Source organism: Zosterops lateralis (assembly GCF_965231275.1).
Source record: "Zosterops lateralis genome assembly, chromosome: 20".
Taxonomy (NCBI): domain Eukaryota; kingdom Metazoa; phylum Chordata; class Aves; order Passeriformes; family Zosteropidae; genus Zosterops; species Zosterops lateralis.
Window position 1 is genome coordinate 7,105,732 of NC_139780.1, and position 19,026 is coordinate 7,124,757.

The 19,026-nt window shown below is 44.5% G+C and overlaps 1 protein-coding gene across 5 annotated transcripts in view; it reads right to left on the reverse strand.

Annotated features, from left to right (window-relative positions):
- The window catches only part of NEK6 (NIMA related kinase 6), a 43,315-nt gene extending 24,495 nt beyond the window's left edge, over nucleotides 1-18,820 (reverse strand). Inside the window, exons 1-2 of one of the 5 annotated variants that reach the window (XM_083876077.1) lie at nucleotides 18,733-18,820; nucleotides 2,403-2,524 (exon numbers count right to left, since the gene is read on the reverse strand). In XM_083876077.1, coding sequence (XP_083732203.1) covers nucleotides 2,403-2,495 — 93 coding nt within the window. In that variant the 5' untranslated portion in view covers nucleotides 2,496-2,524; nucleotides 18,733-18,820. Of the gene's footprint in view, nucleotides 1-2,402; nucleotides 2,528-3,090; nucleotides 3,233-11,274; nucleotides 11,291-18,732 lie in introns of those variants that run through there. The other 4 variants (XM_083876078.1, XM_083876079.1, XM_083876076.1 and 1 more) reach the window with 4 other exon arrangements.
- Between the last annotated feature and the right edge of the window lie 206 nt (nucleotides 18,821-19,026).

The window sequence follows — 19,026 nt, forward strand, 5'->3', positions numbered from 1 at the left end:
GGACAAGGTGACATTCACAAAGAAATTAAAATCACCATAGAAATAATCTCTTAACAGCTCTGCTCCAAAGATGTGAGTATATAAAAGAGTTATTTAAAAGTGAGTTACTGTGTTTATTCAGTATGAAAACTAAGTGAAAAATTACACCTCTATATTTTTATATCACTGATTTACTCCTAAATAATCTTTTATTACTCACTGCTATAAACACTAAGTAATCTGGAGACTTAAATAATTAACACCTTCACTCTGGAACATTACTAGAAAATGTTCTCCCTCTTCATGATGAACTTCCTTGGGGTATTTCTGGGCAGGTATGAGAGCCAAAAGCCAAAACTGTGATTTTATTGGACAATTTAAAAAAAAATTGTATTATGTATAACTCCTAAGTACCCAGCAGCACTCAAAGGTTTCATTAACTAAACTACAGCAGTTAAAGACTGAAAGAACAGCCTGACATGCTTACTCATATTTTGTACTGATGAGTTATAAAGCAGAAACAACACCTCTGTCAGAATTGACAAAAAAAGAAGCTTTAGGAAGCAGCATAATTACAGGAAAATTGTTGCTGGTCTTTTGGGGGCTGGCACAGTAGTTTGCAATGAAAGGGCTGGAAGGAAGGGGAGGCCATTCCATACAAAGCTCCCTCCTCATCCAAGACTCTAAGAACTCATGTTCTGGTTTTTTCTGCTGAAGTTTTCATCTCTGCCATTAATGACATTTCTCATAAGACCAGCTTGGTTAATTTTATCTTCCCAAACCTCCCTCCTTCCCACACAAACTATTACACAGCATATCTGCATTATTCAGATTTCCAGAAGAAAGAAAGGATGTAATTTCAGATTCTTCCAGGTAAAAAGTATCAGAGATTTAAAAATTTATATATAAATATATTCCTGAAAAATGGAGAAACAGAAATATGTCATCAGCAACCCCATCATGATACCAATGTAAGGCTTCTAAACACTACCTTTTTTATATGCATTTTTCCAGTTCCTTGGTAGACTGCATATTTTTTTTATTCGGGTCTTCTTATGTTATTTTGACAGCAAAACCAAAGGAAGTCTTCCTGCAATTCTAATTCCAAATTAGATCATTCTCAGAGCAGTTAACTAGAGCCCTCCATTAACAGAACTTGGGTATTACCAGAGTTGAGGGGAGGTTTCACTGAACAATGACCATACAGCAAAATGAGCCCACTCAGCATCAGCATCACAGCAGAACACAGATTATTAGCTACTAATTACACTTAACTATGTCATTACAAATTCTAACATGTGCTCCAAGATGCCATGAATGTATCTGCTGCACAGGAACACTTCCTAATCTTGTTCATGAAATAATTACAGGGGCACTATCCTGCCAAATGAGGCAGTAATTAACCCTAATTGCTCAAAATGCAACTGGCTAATTCTAGGAGATTAATCAAGGGGATTCAATTATTATTAAATGACTTAATATGACAAATTGCTACATTAGGAGAGGGGGCTTTGCTCCACACCATGCTACTTTCCCAGCAGTGCATTCGCTGTGTGCAAAAAACTCTCCCTGAGCAGAGCCTGTGCTGGGCCCTGCCAGAGCTTTCCCAAGGACAGCCTGTGGCTCAGGGCCCCTGGATCACCTCTGGATCTGCCACCCAGGTGGCCACAGCCAAGGATCACCCCCAGCCCTCCCCACAGCCACAATTCTCTTCCTTCTGACACCTTTCCATGGTGCTTTTGGTTTATTCCTTGAAGTAACACAGGGGCAAAACTGAATTGCTCTGATCAACAGAAAACAGGCTGGAAAGTCAAGCAGCCAGAATTCACAAAATCCATGTTTCATGATTACACAGACTGTGGGTTAATCCCGGTTTTAGCACCCTTCTGCAGAAAGGCAGGAAGAAAGAGGAGCTGCTACAGTGAAACTTCAGGGTTTATTATAGTATGGACAAAATACAGTGCAAGATGAGTTCCAGAGACTCATAGGGAGCCTACAGTTCCATGTAGAATGAGCTTTTTCTTTTATTCGGTAATTACGTCTTCAGCACTTACTATGAAACTATAAAAGGTGATAAAATACATTTATTCATTTACACAATCATCTATTTTACTTTGGCCTTTTCTTCAAAGAATCAAAGACGAGGGAAAGCCAACTCAGTATGTTTTTATAAGATGATTTAAAAACACTTGCTTTAAGCAAAATTCAAACTATTTCCTTTTTCTCTCATTATAATCAAAAAGTGGGTTCAGGAAACTCTGGCTGGCAGAATCCCAAACTAGATATTCCCTAAAACTGCAAAAACTGCATTAAGAACAAAAGGAGGGGGGCAAAGGCAGTCAAATGGTAAGAAATCAGTAGAGTTTTCCAGAATGAAGGTAAGGAAAGACAGAGGGAGATGGGTCAGAGACACCTGCACTTACCTGAGGATCATGCTGGAATTCCTGCCCTGGCAGCTTGCAGAGAGGGTTGTTCTGGTCCCCTAGGTGATGAGGATGGTTGTGCTGCCCTTCCATGGTATCATACCAGACTCTGCCTCTCGGTTCTGCTGAGGAAAGGAAAGGGCAGAGGTTGGTGTCAGTGCCACTGCTCAGGGGTCCAGCACAGCTCAGAGCCACCCGCCTCCAGCAAAACCACCAAGACCACAAACACTGCTAGGATTGTCCCACAATAAACAAAAGAGCAGAAAATGGGTTTATTTGCTGTGTGGTTTGTTTGCTTTTGTCACCTGTAAGAGTAGCTACTGTCACTTCCCCAAGGACTCATGGTGCCCAGTCACTTAGGGGACATCCAGAAAGCCCTGCCCATCTCTATTTGTAAAACAAAAGTGACAGAAAGTCCCTCCAGACTGTTGCCACTTTCTTTGGTCAAAGACAACAAAAAATTACCTACAGCCTTTCTTCCCCATCCCAAAATTACAAGCTTTTATGCAGATTGGCAAAACACAAGAAGCAGGAGCTAGAAACTATATTGGATTAAACGAGACTGAAGTGTTGTAGGAACAATAGACAAACAAGGGAAAATTCCATTAATGAATTCATTTGCTGCAGTTTCAGGCCAGCCCAACACAGCAATCAGAAATGAGAGTCTGCTCCCCTTCAAAAATGGTACCAGAACACGCAGAAGTTGTAAAGAGGTGCCCATCAGGCAGCTGAGACATTCCAGTGCTGGAACAACACTGATCCCAGATTAACTAATTCTCCTCTGGCACAGGGCTGTGCACACATTTCAGGAACACCGTGGCCAACAGTGACGGGGCAGCTGTGAGACACCTCCTCTGCCTGCAGAAAAGGAAGAGATGAACATACCTGGGTTTTCCAGCCCTTCTAGGAAACAAAGCCCATACCTGAACTATTTGTGTTCAAGCCTGACTTGGGGACAAACTCTGGTAATTCTATCAGCTACTCAGGGAACCAGGACTGGATCACTCCCTGCTCCACACCAGCTCTGGGACCAGGCTCTGGCCCCAAGCAAAGTCAGGCCCCAAAACACAGTGAGAGCATTTACAGAACAGCCACAGTAAATACACCCATGTCCTTTTCCCCACAAAGAACCATACACAGGTTTTGGTTCACTCAAAACCCACATCCCTTACCCACACCATTCCCGTCCTTGGCACCAACTGAAGCCTAATGGCGACAAGGGAAGATTTAGTGGCCAACACAAGCATTTGCAGAAACTTATTTCAAAAGTTTTGGCAAGTATTCTCTCAGTGAAAGAAAACAACCTGACCTCATTAGTGTATTAATAGTGTGTGCCTGGCACTTGGGCAATGACTAACTCTTAATTTAAAATACAAAGGTATTTTAAATATCTGTGGGAGTGGGAGAGAAAATATGATGCAGAAGAATTTCTGCAGCAAGCAAGTGCTCAATTCTTTTAACAGTTGTCTGTGAAATAAACCCTTAGGTCTTGCAGATCTTTCCCAACACCAGCTACCGTAACACAGGAGGAAAGCAGAGAGAAGCTCCTCTTGTGTCTCAAGCAAATGAACTTTCACTCTGACAGTCACAGGACAAAAGAGCTGCAGTTCCTGCTACATTAAACAGTTGAACATTATGTTCACCTATTGAGACGGTTGCTCTCAATAAAAACAGTTTTTCAAAGTCAGTGCCATGAAACTCCAGTGGGAAAAGAAGAATCACTGCTAGTATGAAAAAATTTGATTTTAGGATCTTCTCAGTCTCAAGCATCTGTAGGTTTATTAGTGACCAGGTGAAAATGCTTAGATAAAACTATGTCTCAATATTGACTTTAAAGTGCCCTATGAAATTCCTACCTTATGTTACACTGCTGGAACTACCTTAATTATTTTATTATTCAAGATGTGAAGAAAAGCTGTTTACTTGAAGGGAGAGCCACATGCCCTCTCTCTTCCAAGTCCACACACACAGACAAACCCTGGTTCCCACACTTGGCTGCTCAGCCCTGAGCTCTACAGGATCCAGACATGCTCCATTCCCAGCACAGAGACACATCCAGGCAGTGCCACTGAAGCGTCCACAGCCCAACACTGACCAAACTGGGCATCCACTGTGGCCTGCCTTCAAAAGGACCAATGCTCAAAACCAGGGAGGGGATTTACTTCTGATCATGGGAACCTGAGAGATCTGATCATAGCCCAGTCTAGGTATTCCAAAGGGAACTGTCATTCCCCAGCTGCCACAAGGAAAACTCAAGGAGCAACCCCCTCGCTGTGAGGGAGCACCAGGGGCAGGCAGTTCACAGCCCAGGAGAGCCCAGCTGCCATGAGCAGGGGCAGGGCCTCCACTGGGGCACTGCTTGTTTGAAGTGCTACAGCTGGAGCAGAGGAATGAGTAAGAACAAAGTGGCAGCTTTGCAAAGAGAGCCAGCAGAGCTCAGATGACAGCAGGGAGCCCTGACACCTCGGGACAGCGTGTCCTGCCCCAGGCTGTCAGCTCGGCTATTCCGGGCTTTGGCACTGGGCAGGGAGAGGGAAGGGGAATCCCCAGGAAGGGGCTTCACAGAGAACCTGCAAATAGCAGCCAACAAAAACAGGCACTGCACTACATCAGAAAAGGTGCAAGCTACACTCTTAATGCTGGCCTGTTTTTCCTTGACATTGTCTTAGCTCTACACTTTTCCTTTTATTCCTGCTTTTAAAGTTCCTACAAAGTTCTGCAGTATCACACAGTTTCACACTGAGTTTTGACTATGACTATAAATCAAAACATCTTTAAATTGCATGAAGCATCACATATCTTTCCAGAAAGTACAGGATCATCATTACCATCATGAGAAAAATGACGGCTGCCCATGTGGGATGAACAGCTCCTTCCCCCATACTACTGTCACCTTTAGCTGTACAGTCATTGCTCCATGCAGTGGCACTCACAGGTAACCTGGAGTCTTTCCAAATACAGGGAAAACAGAAACCCTCTTGTCCAGTCACAGCTCCCCTGCCACATCCTCAGCTGCAGTTCCTCTCTGGGTACCTGAGTGTCCTTACACCTCATCTCTTGCACCTAATCAGCAGAGAACAAAACACAAAATCCCATCAAACCGCTGATACCTTGCAGGTACCTGACAGGTGGGATTCTCAGGGCAGAACAGCCCAGGGCACTTGGTAGCAAAGGCCAGGATCATTAGTTATGAGACACTCATTAAGGAGCAGAACCTAATCAGCATCCTGGCATTCAGTCCCAGCTGCCCTGGTGCCCCGGGTGCTCCTCAGTGAAGCAGCTGTGACCAGTCTGATCGGGTATCACCATGTGTCTCGGGATGCCTCCAACTCAACTGCAGGCCAAATTATTTGCTCCCAGATGTATAATCAACATGACAGGCCCGTGCACCTCTTGAGCAGGCAGCAAAGCAGCAGCTTGTGTTCAGTGTTACAACCGTTTTCTGTACCAGCACTTTTCACCTTTCTGCATGACACACCAGCTGCTGTGTGTGCCCAGCGCTCAGCCCTGCTGCTGCCCACCACACACACATTAATATACACACACAAGATACAACTGAGTGTTAAAACACAGAATTGGGACATGTACAAATCTGCTTTCTCCCTCACTTACTGGACACCTCTCTTATCCTCCTACACAGGGACTTGTGGGGGGAGCCAAGCAGCTCTGTTTGGGTACCTCGTGTAAAACAAACCAAAACAAAATGGGAAGTCATCCATGGTTCCAGAAATCCACAAGTTGATTAAAAACAGTCCAGTACATGACTTAACCTACGGCAAAAATGTCCATCTTTCAGCACGCACAGGGAGTTGCCAGGGACTGACATGCAGCAGTGCACACCCAGCAGGCCCCCAGCCAGCTGCAAATCCACGGGGATGCACTGCCCTGGGAGCCACTGTGCTGCTCACTGCAGGCTCCCCAAAGGCTGCAGCAATGCAAACTGTTTTACAGAATAAACACAACCACATCAGCACCACTTTCTTCCTCTCTACTGCCCAATAATATTCTCCCTCTTCCTTGCTCATAAAATAAATCTGCCAGGATACTCTATGAGATTACCAATATATTTAAATGATGATCTGGGCTTATGATTACATTATCGCTGTGGTTCAGGGTATGTGCTCTGGGGAAGGCAGCCCAGTCCTAGGAGAGTATTATTTTCGAGTGACTTTTATTGTCCATTACTTTACACCATTTCTGTCACAGCTATGGCGTCTGGTAGGAATAGTTCACAACAGAAATATCTTTGTCGTTAGTATTCTCATTGCAATTTAGTCAGATCAACCTTTAAATCTCATCCATCATACTGAAGAGCTTTGGCAAAGCGAGCACAGTAATATATGCTTCCATGCAAAACCTAATTACAGGCTAGGTTAAAAAGCCTACCCTGTTCCTTCTGCAGTGGAAGGTGACAGGAAATCCTGAGCATCCCTTGGTTTCTCACTCTCCCTTTTTGCTGGTGAAGTGCGTAACCAGTTCATTACAGCAGACTGATTCTGTCTGGCACATGACAAACTTACTTGAACCTAACAATTAAACTTCTGACAGCATTTCCAAAAGCAGAGAGTATTTACTGTAAATGCTTGACAATTTTTTTCCTCTCTGCTCATCTCTCTCAACAGTCACCTTATGATGACTGGAAATTACCATAAGCAAATAGCAGCCTAACATCCAAAAAACCCCTCATGTTAATGTGAAATACACACCTGCCAACAGTGAAAAAACTATGAATATGAATGTTAAAGGAAACAACACGAGAACAGCACTGAAATGCTTGAGGAGAGAACACTGCAAGAGCACAGTTAGAGAATGTGAGTCAGCAATTGCTGCCTGTGGAGGGGGGTGGGTGGTCATGGCATGGCCACTCCTGCCCTGCGAGAGGGACTGGGACCTCTCTCACCAACAGCTCTGGCTGCACTGAGGGAATTCAAACAAAAACTGTTAAACAGAGTCCAGTAAATCACCCAGAAACGGTTTCTGAATTTCAGGCCTAGCATCACGAAGAAACTGCATTTATAGATTCACACACAGAAACATGACCCTGTGAGTTACCTGCAATTTATAACTCCCTGGAAAGGATGAGGGTCTCTGTAACAAACTGACCACTGAAGAGAACAGTGCTTTAGTCACACCTCACATTTCAGAGGGTCGGATTTACCCTGAGAGCAGGTGCAGATGGGTTCCTGTTAAGACTTTGTGAAAACCAGATTTTAACAGCCATTAAGGGATGGGCTCCTCAAAGACCCCAAATCCACTAACTGAGAATGTTTGAGTGAAATGGCTGAAAAGCCCTGGAGCTTTTTCATACCATGTCAACAACTGATACTCATTAAACAAATGCTGTGACAGACACCATAATTCACTGTTCCATACCTAGAAGCAAAATGACATTAAGACAACTATTTAAAGCTGTGCAGAGTCATCTCTCCGTGGATGTCAATAAAACTAATGCTTCCTGCCAATAATTAAGTGTATGAAACATCCCACTCTGTTTCCAACCACTACCTACACTCAGCTCAGGTCCACATTCCCATTCTAAGCAAGGATTATAATTTCAAATACTCCGTCTTCTAGTTTGGAGAAAAATCTAGCACAATGGCTTAAAAATAGCGAGGTCAAGCACAGTGTGCTTGGCTGGATCACTGTGTTTGAGAACTGTATTAGCCACTTGAGCTAATCCAACACTTTTGAGAGAACATTTCAAGTGCCCATCTCTCACCAGGTAGGTAGGTAGTTTACTTTTAGTTTTAAATTTTAAAAGTTTTAACTGAGCTAAGGCTTGGGTTTTGTTTGGTTGGTTTTTCACTGTGCTGTAGTACCAGCTCCCTAGAACTTGGTCCTAAACCAAAAAAACATAATTGCCTAAGTCTTCTGGATGCATTTCAGATACTCTGCAGATCCATCCATTCCAAGGGATGGTTTCACAGGGCTGCTATCAAACAGCTCCAGGATCAGTGCCAAGAGCACTTGGTGATTTATATTTTAAGGTAAATGTTCCTTTTCACCAGCTTAACTGGACTGTTCCTACCCCTTCTTTCACTGCACTCAATTTCCTACTACAACACCACATGTAAATATTTATGTGTGATGTTTGTGTTGGATGTAAACATCAAATATATATTCCCATCCAAAACTGAGGATGGATAGCAGTCAGCAGCATTTAAAGGGACAATACTTCCTCTGAAGAGGTGATCCTGCGACCATGGTACAGCAACAGCAAGTTGCATTCTTCCCCAACCAGTTCTCACTTAGGTGTGTTTCAGATAAAGTAACAAGCCAACTTCATTTATATTCTCGCAGTTGCAATTTTGAGCCCTCCAGAAAATTAACTGTATTTGTCTTTATCACCTTTGAACCATTAGAGCCAGATCTCTCAGGCCGCCACTGCTGCTAATGAAACACATGTCAAAAATAAACACGTACCAAATCTACCTGGAATTTTACTGTATTGCTTACCAAGCATGCAACAACATGCTCACGTTTTAATTTATAATGCAATAAAGCTTTCAAACACGAAGCCAAATTATTTAAGAACACTTCTGTTATCCTTCTTGGAATTCATTCATTTCTGATGAAGGCAAGAATTTTAAATATAGGCTGGAAATATATTCATAACATAAATGTTCACAGAAACTGCCAGACATTTTCACATCATTAAATGCTAACTGAAATGAGTCCCATCTCAGGGAGGCACGGGAACACACGCTGTCTGTCCCAGCACTGCCACCTCCGTTCCAGGCTGGCTCCTGGCACAGGAGGGAATGACTTCACTGCACCCCCAGCCAGGTGACAGTGACACTTAAAATACAGCTCCACTCTCCAGCAACATCTGAAGAACTCTTGTCAACACCAAGAGCCAAAACTCAAGCACTTGGGCAGATGGATTGTTCTGAGGCTGTGGTGAAACCCCTCAATCTAAACCAACCCCTAAAATAAGTTTCTACCAGACACAACGAAGAATCAGAACTGCTTCCACAGCACAGCTGGTTCCTATCAGATACCTTTAGTGACCACCCATCCCACACAGGAGCACAAGTGCACAGACAATCTTAAGCCCATAAGACAAAAACAGAACTAAGATCTAAAGTACAAAAAAAAAAAAAAAAGTATATATATATATATATATATATATATATATATATATATATAATCAGCTCTGCTGCTACCGCCCCAAACCCTGAATGTGGGATCCATTCAGCCCTGCCCATCCTCAGAAAGTTCAACAAATATACAACTTTGAATCTTAACAAAGTTTTCTACAAGTTGTCTTATGTACATATGTGATTGGAAACATCACCACTTAGCACTTATAAATATCTTTTAATTAGAACACTTCCAAGCACTCAAGAAGTATTAAGCAAACTCACAAAAATACTTCTGAAATACAATAATTTCTGAAATGTTTGAGAAAGGTAGATCAAAGTACGAGAGCAATCCCATGTCAGATGGGCTCAAAATCCACAAAACCTGCTGGAACCAACTCTGCTCCTGCAGCTTCTCTCTACAGCCGTGCCCTTGGCTATTGAAGAACTCAAACTGTGTCTCAAATCCAGGGAAAAGGAATGGAGGAAAATAGAAATATGTTCCCCCAACTTCAAAACATCACAACAACAGCTTGAAGTATTTACATTTCCCATAATCAGAAGGAAAAGGAAATGATGCTGAGAATTGTGCAGCCCAGCCAATCCAAAGATTCATGTGATTCAAATCCAAAAGCAACTTCAAAGCCACCTCATAAAACTCTACCCAAAATGTGCAGGCAGCCAGATGTTGGCATCTCAGGAAGAGCTTTCACAGCATCTGGATCCTGCAAGCAACAGCCAAACGGAAGCAGAAACTCTTCTCCACGTAAAAATATTTAACATTTCTCTACTTACAAAAATAGGTATGCTACAAATATCATTTGGGGTTTTTTCTGCCCCAAAATAACTTATGCCATGTAAGACTGTATTATCAATATTGCTACTAAATAAAAGCCAGCTTCTCTGCACGTTCCTGAGGATCTTGAACCAATGCCACAAGTTTTCCAAAAATTAATGCAGCTCTTTAATTCATATCCCCACTTCTGTATCCCTGTATGTAGCACATCTCCATCTCCCTTCCCACACAGGCAGCTGTCCTTAAAGAATAAGATTCATCCACCAGTACCTTGCAGATCAAGGCCACAGGGTAAAACAAAGATCTGTTCTTTATAATGTCTGCAGAGCTACTTTTATTACTTATTTTGATGACAGGGTTAATGAAGTTCTTGCAGAGAACTCTCCCTTTCCTGGGCTAAATGCCCAAATTCTTTCAGGATTCACAAGACTTGTCTATTTAAATTGGGTCCAATTTTTTTTGTCCCTATAGAAAGGCCTGCACAGAATGTTCTGAAGAGAAGTTGGGAATTAACTTTTCAAGAAAATTATAGCTAAATGTGCAAGCTCTGTATAAGACACAAACCACATTCAACACTGTATTTTGCCCTCTGTAACAATTTTCTATTGTTCTAATAAGCTTCAGTGTTGAAGCATAAACTCTGTAGTATCAGATTACTAAAACCCATGAGCTTACTCATGGAAACGAGTCCTGCCCACCCTGCATTTCATCCCCAACCTCCCCAGTGCTGACACCTTATTAATACCTGTGAATAACACATTACTACTCCTCAAAAGAAATTTTTCAAGTCCAGCAAAATCCAGGTGCAGCTATGCCTGACCAGGGAAGTTGGAAGCCACGTGGCAAAGCAAGTGCAAAAGCAGAACAGTCCCTCTTCTTGCATTAGTGATGAAGCAGAAAAGCTAAAATAAGACATTACAGTCACTTCAAAGTGCAAACCAGGGGGACTAAAAGAAATCCCAATAAGTCAGTCACAGAATAAGTTATTGCATACCTTAATATACAAAGAACTAAGTGCAAACACAGGTAGAGAACCATTCCCAACACTGTTTACTCTTGGATGGTAAAGTTCTTACATCTGACATAACGTTATGAATAGAGTAATTGACCCACAAGGAAGTAAAGAGCTCAAGAGAGTTAAAAATTATCCTATAAATACCATAAAGATTAACAGGTTTGTAATACCCACCCAAGAAGCGCTTACTCTAAGCAGAATGATTATGAGCACACAGCAAGAATATTTACTCCATGGCCCTGAGTTCAGTATATACAGACTCCACAAAAGGCAGCACTGAGTCTTAGCACAGTGACAGCTGAGAGTCACTCCTTAGGATTCCCAGTTGATTAAAAGGTGGCACACAGACACTGGTTTGTGACTTACTTGCTTCCTTAAAATACAGTCATGTATTTTTAAAACCTTTTAAATGTTCCTTGGGGAATTTTGTTACAGTTTAGTATTTTTGAGACTCTCATTTTTTTACAACTCTGACAGAAGAGCTAATGAAACACTAGCAGCACAAAGAATGAAGCAGAATCTCCATGAAAAAGGAATTTTTGTGTTCATGTTTGATGTCTATGTACCCTGAGACTCTACTCTTAGGGGAAAGAAACCTTAAAATACCTACAGCTTTTCTCCCTGTCTCCTCACTGCAATGACAGAGATTTGCCCCAAGAACCAGAGCCCATCACAAACCCTCCAACAGAGGCTTCACATTCAGAGTGTTCCTATGCAAACAAAATGTTCCAGCAAGGAGAAAACCCACCCCTTTTCAGGATGGCAGCAACAAGTGTCCACAAGGTTAAGAACAGGACAAGACACTTCAACTGAAATTCCTGAAAGGATTGTAGTGAATGTACTTTGAAGCTGTCATCCATCCTGTAGGTCGGCATTCCCCAATTATTGCACCATCTGCAGCAATTTTCCTCTCCAACTCCACAGTTTAAAAATCACCAAGTTAAGAAAAAAGTTACTCTCCCAAGTCAAAGGGGACAGTCGGCTCTAAGGAAAGAAGAAAAACTGGAACTCACATTATCCTGGACCACTGGAGGCAGGAGACTGCGGCGATGTGGGAAGTGAGCACCACTGAGCAGGGGGGAAACAGCTCAGGCTGTGCCACCCCCAGCACCCCAGCTCTTTCAGGGGCAGCACTCCCAACTACCCAGCACCCAGGTTTTCTGCCAGCAGGGACTGAAAACTCCACTCCATGCACACCATGAGCTTTTAACAGGCCGATGGATACCTCCCACCTCACAGCAAGTGAGATTCCCGAAGACACAACGACAAAAGTAACTGGAGAACAGGATCTGTCACTGAGCTCCACAAAATGAAAGATTTGCAAATCCTCCCCAGGGTGTGGAGCAACACCTGCTCTGTCAGCAGGCTGAGCTGGGACAGGGTCACAGCCCTTATCAGTGTGGTTTTTGGTCCCTGTAATACCACCCACGTGTGAGGAGATTGTGATTCGTTTGGAGACACTGCGTGGAGGAGCAGGATGGCAACAGCCTCCCCCAAAGGGACAACACAACCAGTCCCGGGGAGTCCCACCACATCAAACACCAAAGGGTGTTTGGGCTGAAAGGTGGGAGGATGCACTGAAACAAGACACTGCAACCTCCCCTGGAAGGTCCCTCAGATCTGCTGGCACTGCTGCCCTGGCTGGGGGGCACACCAACAGCCACTCATTTTGGAAAGAGCTGTGCAGTGCAAAATGTTATCACCCTGCTCAGAGGGAAATCTCTGCCCTTTTCTCCAGCACTGCCACACTCAGGTTTATCACCCTTGGTTCCTCCAGCTTGGCTGGTTTGGGAGAGGCTTGAGTTCATACACTCCCACACGTCCTCCTGCCACCAGCAACACAGCACCAGGAGTGGTCCCTGCCTGCTAAGGGGGCTCACTTCCAAAAGGGCTTTCTGAACAGCAGCAGCATCCCCACACTTGGGAAATCAACATTTCAACATCATTTCCAACTGGTGTTATGCCAACAATCCATCCATCTGCGGAATTCAGAAAAAAGCCTGTTACACCTTGGATTAGATGAACCCACCCAGAGGTGCAGCACAGAAAGCCTCAGGGAGCTGAGGCGAGTAGGGACCACTGCACCACCCAACAGTGAAAGCTCAACAACTTCACAGAGAGAACTGCTCCAGACTACAACCCAAACCAGCCAATACTTAGATAAAATAACAAAATTAATTGCTTTCCTAAATCAAATGCACTGATGTGTCCAGACTGGTGCCCGAAGTCTGTCCAAGGACAGGGGATGGGCTGGAACCTGCTTTGATTCAGTGTGAGAAGCACAATTCAAAGGTTGGAGTCCAGAACTGGAGACCAAAGTCACTCAAAACAAATAAGCACAAAAACTTTAAGAAGTGCCTAAGAACTGTAAAATGCCTGTAAATAGTCCAGAGGGGCTAAAACAAGAAAGATAGCAAGGAAATCCCCATAAAGGAGACAGCGGGATGCCAACAGCAACAACAACTTTGTAATTTAAAAAGAATGATCTTACCACCTTCTGCACTTTGTGATCTGACATGTCGTAACTATTTTAATAAGTTTATAATTGCCATGGTGAACTAGCTCATAGAACAAACTAGTACATCCAATTTATAATCCCAAACTTCGTGCAGTTCTGTGCAAAACTTCCATTTGTGCCATCTCAAGATCTCAGCAGAAAACACTCAACCTTAAACCTACCCTTTTTCAGGCTTAGTTACACCTGGACTCTACAAAAAATGTGGATTTGCTGATAGTTTTTAAATACCTGATTTTCTCAGGTGAAACACAGGACAAGCACAGGGCTGACAATATCACCTGATCTTACCAAAACACAGCAGACTACAGAAGTCATGAACTACCTGCAAGGTCTTTTTCTCTTTTTTTTTTTTTTAAGATGCAATAAATAATACATCTGACTTCTCAACAAGCATCTGTGAGGTTTCAAGAATGCTTTGGAGTACAAAATTCCCAGGGTCACATTCACTTGCACCACTTGGTTTCAAATAGATATGAGTCTGCGGTCGGTTCACTTAAACGTGTAACAGGAAACTCAAATTTGACTAAAAGGTTGTATTACATTACTACGGGGTTTATATGGAAACCTTTTTAGAAGGAAGAAGCTAAGGGTTTTTTTCTTCTCCCATCTGCGACAGACAGCTGCTCACTGCCTGGAATCCCTGATAGTAGATGCCTAAAGTAACACTAAGCTGAAGTAAATAATTTAGCAATTTAATTTCTTTCATTGCACTGACACTGTAAAATTATTTCCAATTTATTGTATCATACCATGTTATAAGCCATGTCACAAGATTAAACACTGGAAGCTACATCTACTGTTTTAACAGAATAGAAAATACAGCTTTTTGCTGAAATATTTTAAAATGTTAAAAAACAATCCAAGAGACTTCTCCTGTCTGGACAGCAATGGCGCTTATAGCAAGTCCAGATGTTTAAATACTTAGCACAGGTTAGAACTTGAAGTAATCCTGATTCAATTCAAGGTGCATATAAAAATATGCCAAGAGAAAAATAGTTATCTACCTGTAAAAAGATCTGACAGTTTCACAGGCTTCTGCATTCGAACCACTATTAAAATAAATCCTTGTGCTTTTCTGTTTTTAAACAAAACTTCACCTCCAGGCTCTAGAGCTGCCACTTGGTCACACACTCAGAACCTCAGTTCTCCTGCCCTACATTTCAGCAACTCAAGACAGCAGCTCCCTGCCCAACTCTACACACAGCTCCTCACCACCCCCAAAACCTGTGAGAAAAAAATGTTTGAAGTATTTTATATAGTTTAATTTTCTTGCTAATTTAGACACACTGCAGCAATTCCAAAAAGCACTATGACTTTTAAGGTAGACCTAAATCTAGATTTTGCATGCAAATTTATTTTTTTGCAATTGGCTTCTGGGTTTTTTTCTTTGAAAAGAAACATACTGACAACATCAGCTCTTGGTTTGAACACTTTGAATTCTTCTTTCACCTCTTAGATACTACACTTTCCTCCACTGAACTTTAGAGACAGCTCTGCAGTGAAACAGAGGAGTCACAAGTGGAAGAGACCCAGGCTCCAGCCTGTTCCCAGGGCACACATCCCATCCCTGAACCCAGGCTTGGATCCCTCAGAGCACCAATCCCACCATGAGAAAAGGCAAGGACACAGCTTGGGAAAGCACCACCTGCCCTTCCAGCAGCCACAAAGAGCCAAGTGTTCAACTCTCTTACTTAATCCAACTCCTTTTGGCTCCTTGGTTTGACACCAATTCCCTGTGAGCTGAGCCAGCCCACGGGATGGGGAATGCCAGGGGAGCCTCCAGCTGTGTGAGGTGAGCTCAGGCACTCAGGACTGCCTGGTGCTGTTACAACACCGAACCTTCCCCACTGTTTTCATCAGCTTTAGATAAACTGCTCTTATCTCCAGGAGCTCCCTGACTGCCAGTGGAAAGCAGCTGAGCACCGGCATGTGCCGGTACTGAAACCTTTACAAAAGGTGAGTACAATAAACACAGCTTAACAGCAACTGGAAACAGAAAAAAAAAACATTTTCAAGGCCTCTGCCTTTAACAGGACGGTGTTCACTTTGCCATTTCAGACAACTTTTAACTTCCATGTGATTTCACACTGGGAAAGGCCACTCTGTCCAGTCCACGGAGTGTGGCACAGGCACAGAGCCTGTCACCGTTCTCCTGCTGCATTTTCAGCATCTTCAGTGACAAGTGGTATCAAGGCCATCATAAATTATATTTCAGCTGCATGACTATTTCATTTTTGCCTTCAATATTACAAGACTTTTTTCCTGCATCTTGTGTTTATATTGGCTACAATGACACATACCACGTAATTTCCTGCAAACAACCCAGTCAAGCACCTGGGGAGGTGGACATTGGATTAGTCACAATCTGCCCATAAAGGGTAAAACAGACTGGTTCAGTGACTTTCCAAGACAAATGCACGAGTGTGTGTCATGGGCAGAATGGCCATTCACTACCTCCCCAACCATAATTCTGTGCTCAAACCATACAAAACATCACAACCACTCTCTGTCTACACAAGTGCTGAGCTGTAGTAAAGCTGTGGAAGTTGCAATTAGAAACAGGTTTGTTCAGTGGTGAAGGTGAGCCCAACTTCTAAAATGAGGTTCCGTGTACTTAATGTTCTCCTCTGCTGAAGATCACCGTGAACAACCTCTTTTGCAACAAGAACCTCTAAGAAAAGCAAGTTAAAATGACAAAAACTAAAGCACAAGTTGGGCTGTTAAATTCATTTTCCCTAAGGACCCCTTTAAACTTTCATTTAGGACAAAGTAAACGTCCTACAAATCCCAGATTCCCACTTTTGTCATTTCATTTTTAAGTCTTCCTGCAAGCACTTCCTCTGCTCCTCCAGCCACAGTCCATTTTTTGGCTTTAGATTCAGACTGAATACATTTGATTTCTCCCACCTGCCCCAGCTTTTGGCTGCTGCAGGGTTCTGCCAGGTTGATGGTTGTTTTACATTTTTCATAGCCTTGAGGTCAAATGTATTTCACACCACATGAAAGAAGAAAAGATGCTAAAATACATCCACTAATTAATCCTTTACACATCTAGAAAGCTGCAGGTATTCAGGAAGGGGACTTGTTGGTAATCACCCCCATCTTACAGCTAAGAGAGCAGAGCAGGAGAAAAACCCACACGGGCATTTCTGGCTCCTACCCCATTCAAAGAAAAACACTCATTTTACTCCGAGTAAACAACAGCTCGTTCAATATGCAAAAAAAAAAAAAAACCTCTTTCAAGCCATTGCAAGAGCCCTTCAGACCAACAGGTAGGTGTGAATAACGCCTAAAACCAGGAGAAGCCTCAGAATCTCTCACTATTTTCTCCAGTACAGCCTCAATAACTGCAAGAAATGAGAAAAAGCCAGAGTAGGCTCAATATTTTTAATATATCTTTCAGTGTTATAGACTGACATAAAACTTTTCAGTCAATCACAGAGGGCAAGTACTGCAAAAAAACCTAATATGGGCTTGAGGTTCAAGTTATTAGTCTTCATCTGTTTTGTTTTTTTCCCCAACAAAATGAACAGTGAAGAATTTGAAAAGGTACATAAAAACTCACATTCCAGTTATGCATCCATCCTCTCTCACAAAATACCTAATTGCCAAGAAACAGAATTCCAGAGGAAGGAGGGGAAAATGAAACAAGCAGAAGCATTTTATACATCACAGGTGTTGAGAAAGCAAAAATTTGGTTTTCTGCAGTTCACTCACACTCCATCTAGAATCTCACTTCCCACAGAAGATGCTCTTTTTCCATCATAATAGAAGTTTCTCACAGCTTCCATTTTTTTAGGTCTCTAAGACTCACAGCCAGAGGAAACAGGCAGCAACAGTCTTATCTAAAAGCAGTTCCTTCTTTTTTTCTGTTGTTGCTTAACAGAATATGACTGTCACAAAGAATGTCTACAGGAAAAAAATAACAGTGGAAAGAGTTTGACTCAATATCAAGAGATCTCTCAAATGTAAAGGTTGTAGAAATGCTGCAGAAGTTAAACGGTTGCTTACAGTGATTCACAAAAAAATGAACTTTTAAAGGAGACACAGAACTGACAGCAATACAGTCACAATGTGTCAGGAACTCGCATCACCGGACTTCTAATTGCTACAATATTTCCTATCAAACTCCTTCTCCTGCAATAACGCCATGGGCAATCACCATAGGCAGAGATATTCCATGTGTGCGAACAGGCAGACGAACAGATGGGCTCAGAAATCCACCGTTACTCTAACCAAGCACAAGTCACACTTCGGAGGGAGGAACACGTTGGGAGGAAAAGATGGTGTTTGATAGTTCGGCTCCACCAGGCGCTCTTCCCAAAGCCGTGTGTGATCCCCCGGGCCGGGGGCACCGCGGGGTTCCCCCCTGGGAAGGGAGAGCACTCCGGGACCAGGGGATGGCCGGCGGTGAGTCCCAGCGGGGAGCGCCGGGGAGGGTCCCGAGGCCTCCCGCACAGCCGGGGGGTCCCTGCGCCCGCCCGGGAGCCCCTGGAGGAGACAACCGAGCACATCCCGGGCTCGGGGGGCTGCGGGGCCGGGAGCACAGCTGCTAAAATGGACCCCAAACCTCCCCAAAGCCTCCGAGCGACACCAACGCGCGCGAACGCTCGGGTTTGTATCGCAGCCTCAACTTCGCTCAAGTGGCAAGGCCCGCGCTCGGCCCGTCCGGCGGCGGCGGCGGGGCTGACCCGCCCGGTGCCGCTCCCGGCCGCGTCCCGCTCCCGCCCGGGCTCGTGGGGCCTCGCGGCCCGGCCCCGCCACTCCCTCACGGCCGCTCGATCCCCCCGCCGCCCCTCGCTGGGTCCCGCGGCCCGGCCGAGCCTGTCCGGAGGCGGCGCGGGGCCCGCGGCGGGCACAGGGCACACCCCCGGTCCAGCCCGGCCCGTCCCGGCGGAGCGCAGGCCCCCCGTGCTCACCTGCGGCGCGGCGGAGGCGCGGGAGCCCCGCGGGACGGACAGACGGACGGACGGACCGAGCGAGCGGCGCCGCGTCCCGCACGGAACTTCTCCCCGCGCGCGCGCGCGCTCCCGCCCGCCCCGCGCTCCCCTCCCGCGCACGCGCCGCCGCTCGGGCGCGCGCGCCGCCGCTGCCACGCAGGCCGGGCGGGGGCCGCGCGCGGGGGCCGCGCCTGCGCCATCGGCGCCACCTGGAGCGGCCCCGCACCTGGAGCGGCCCCGACCCCACAGCGCCCGGCCGAGCCCGCTACCCCG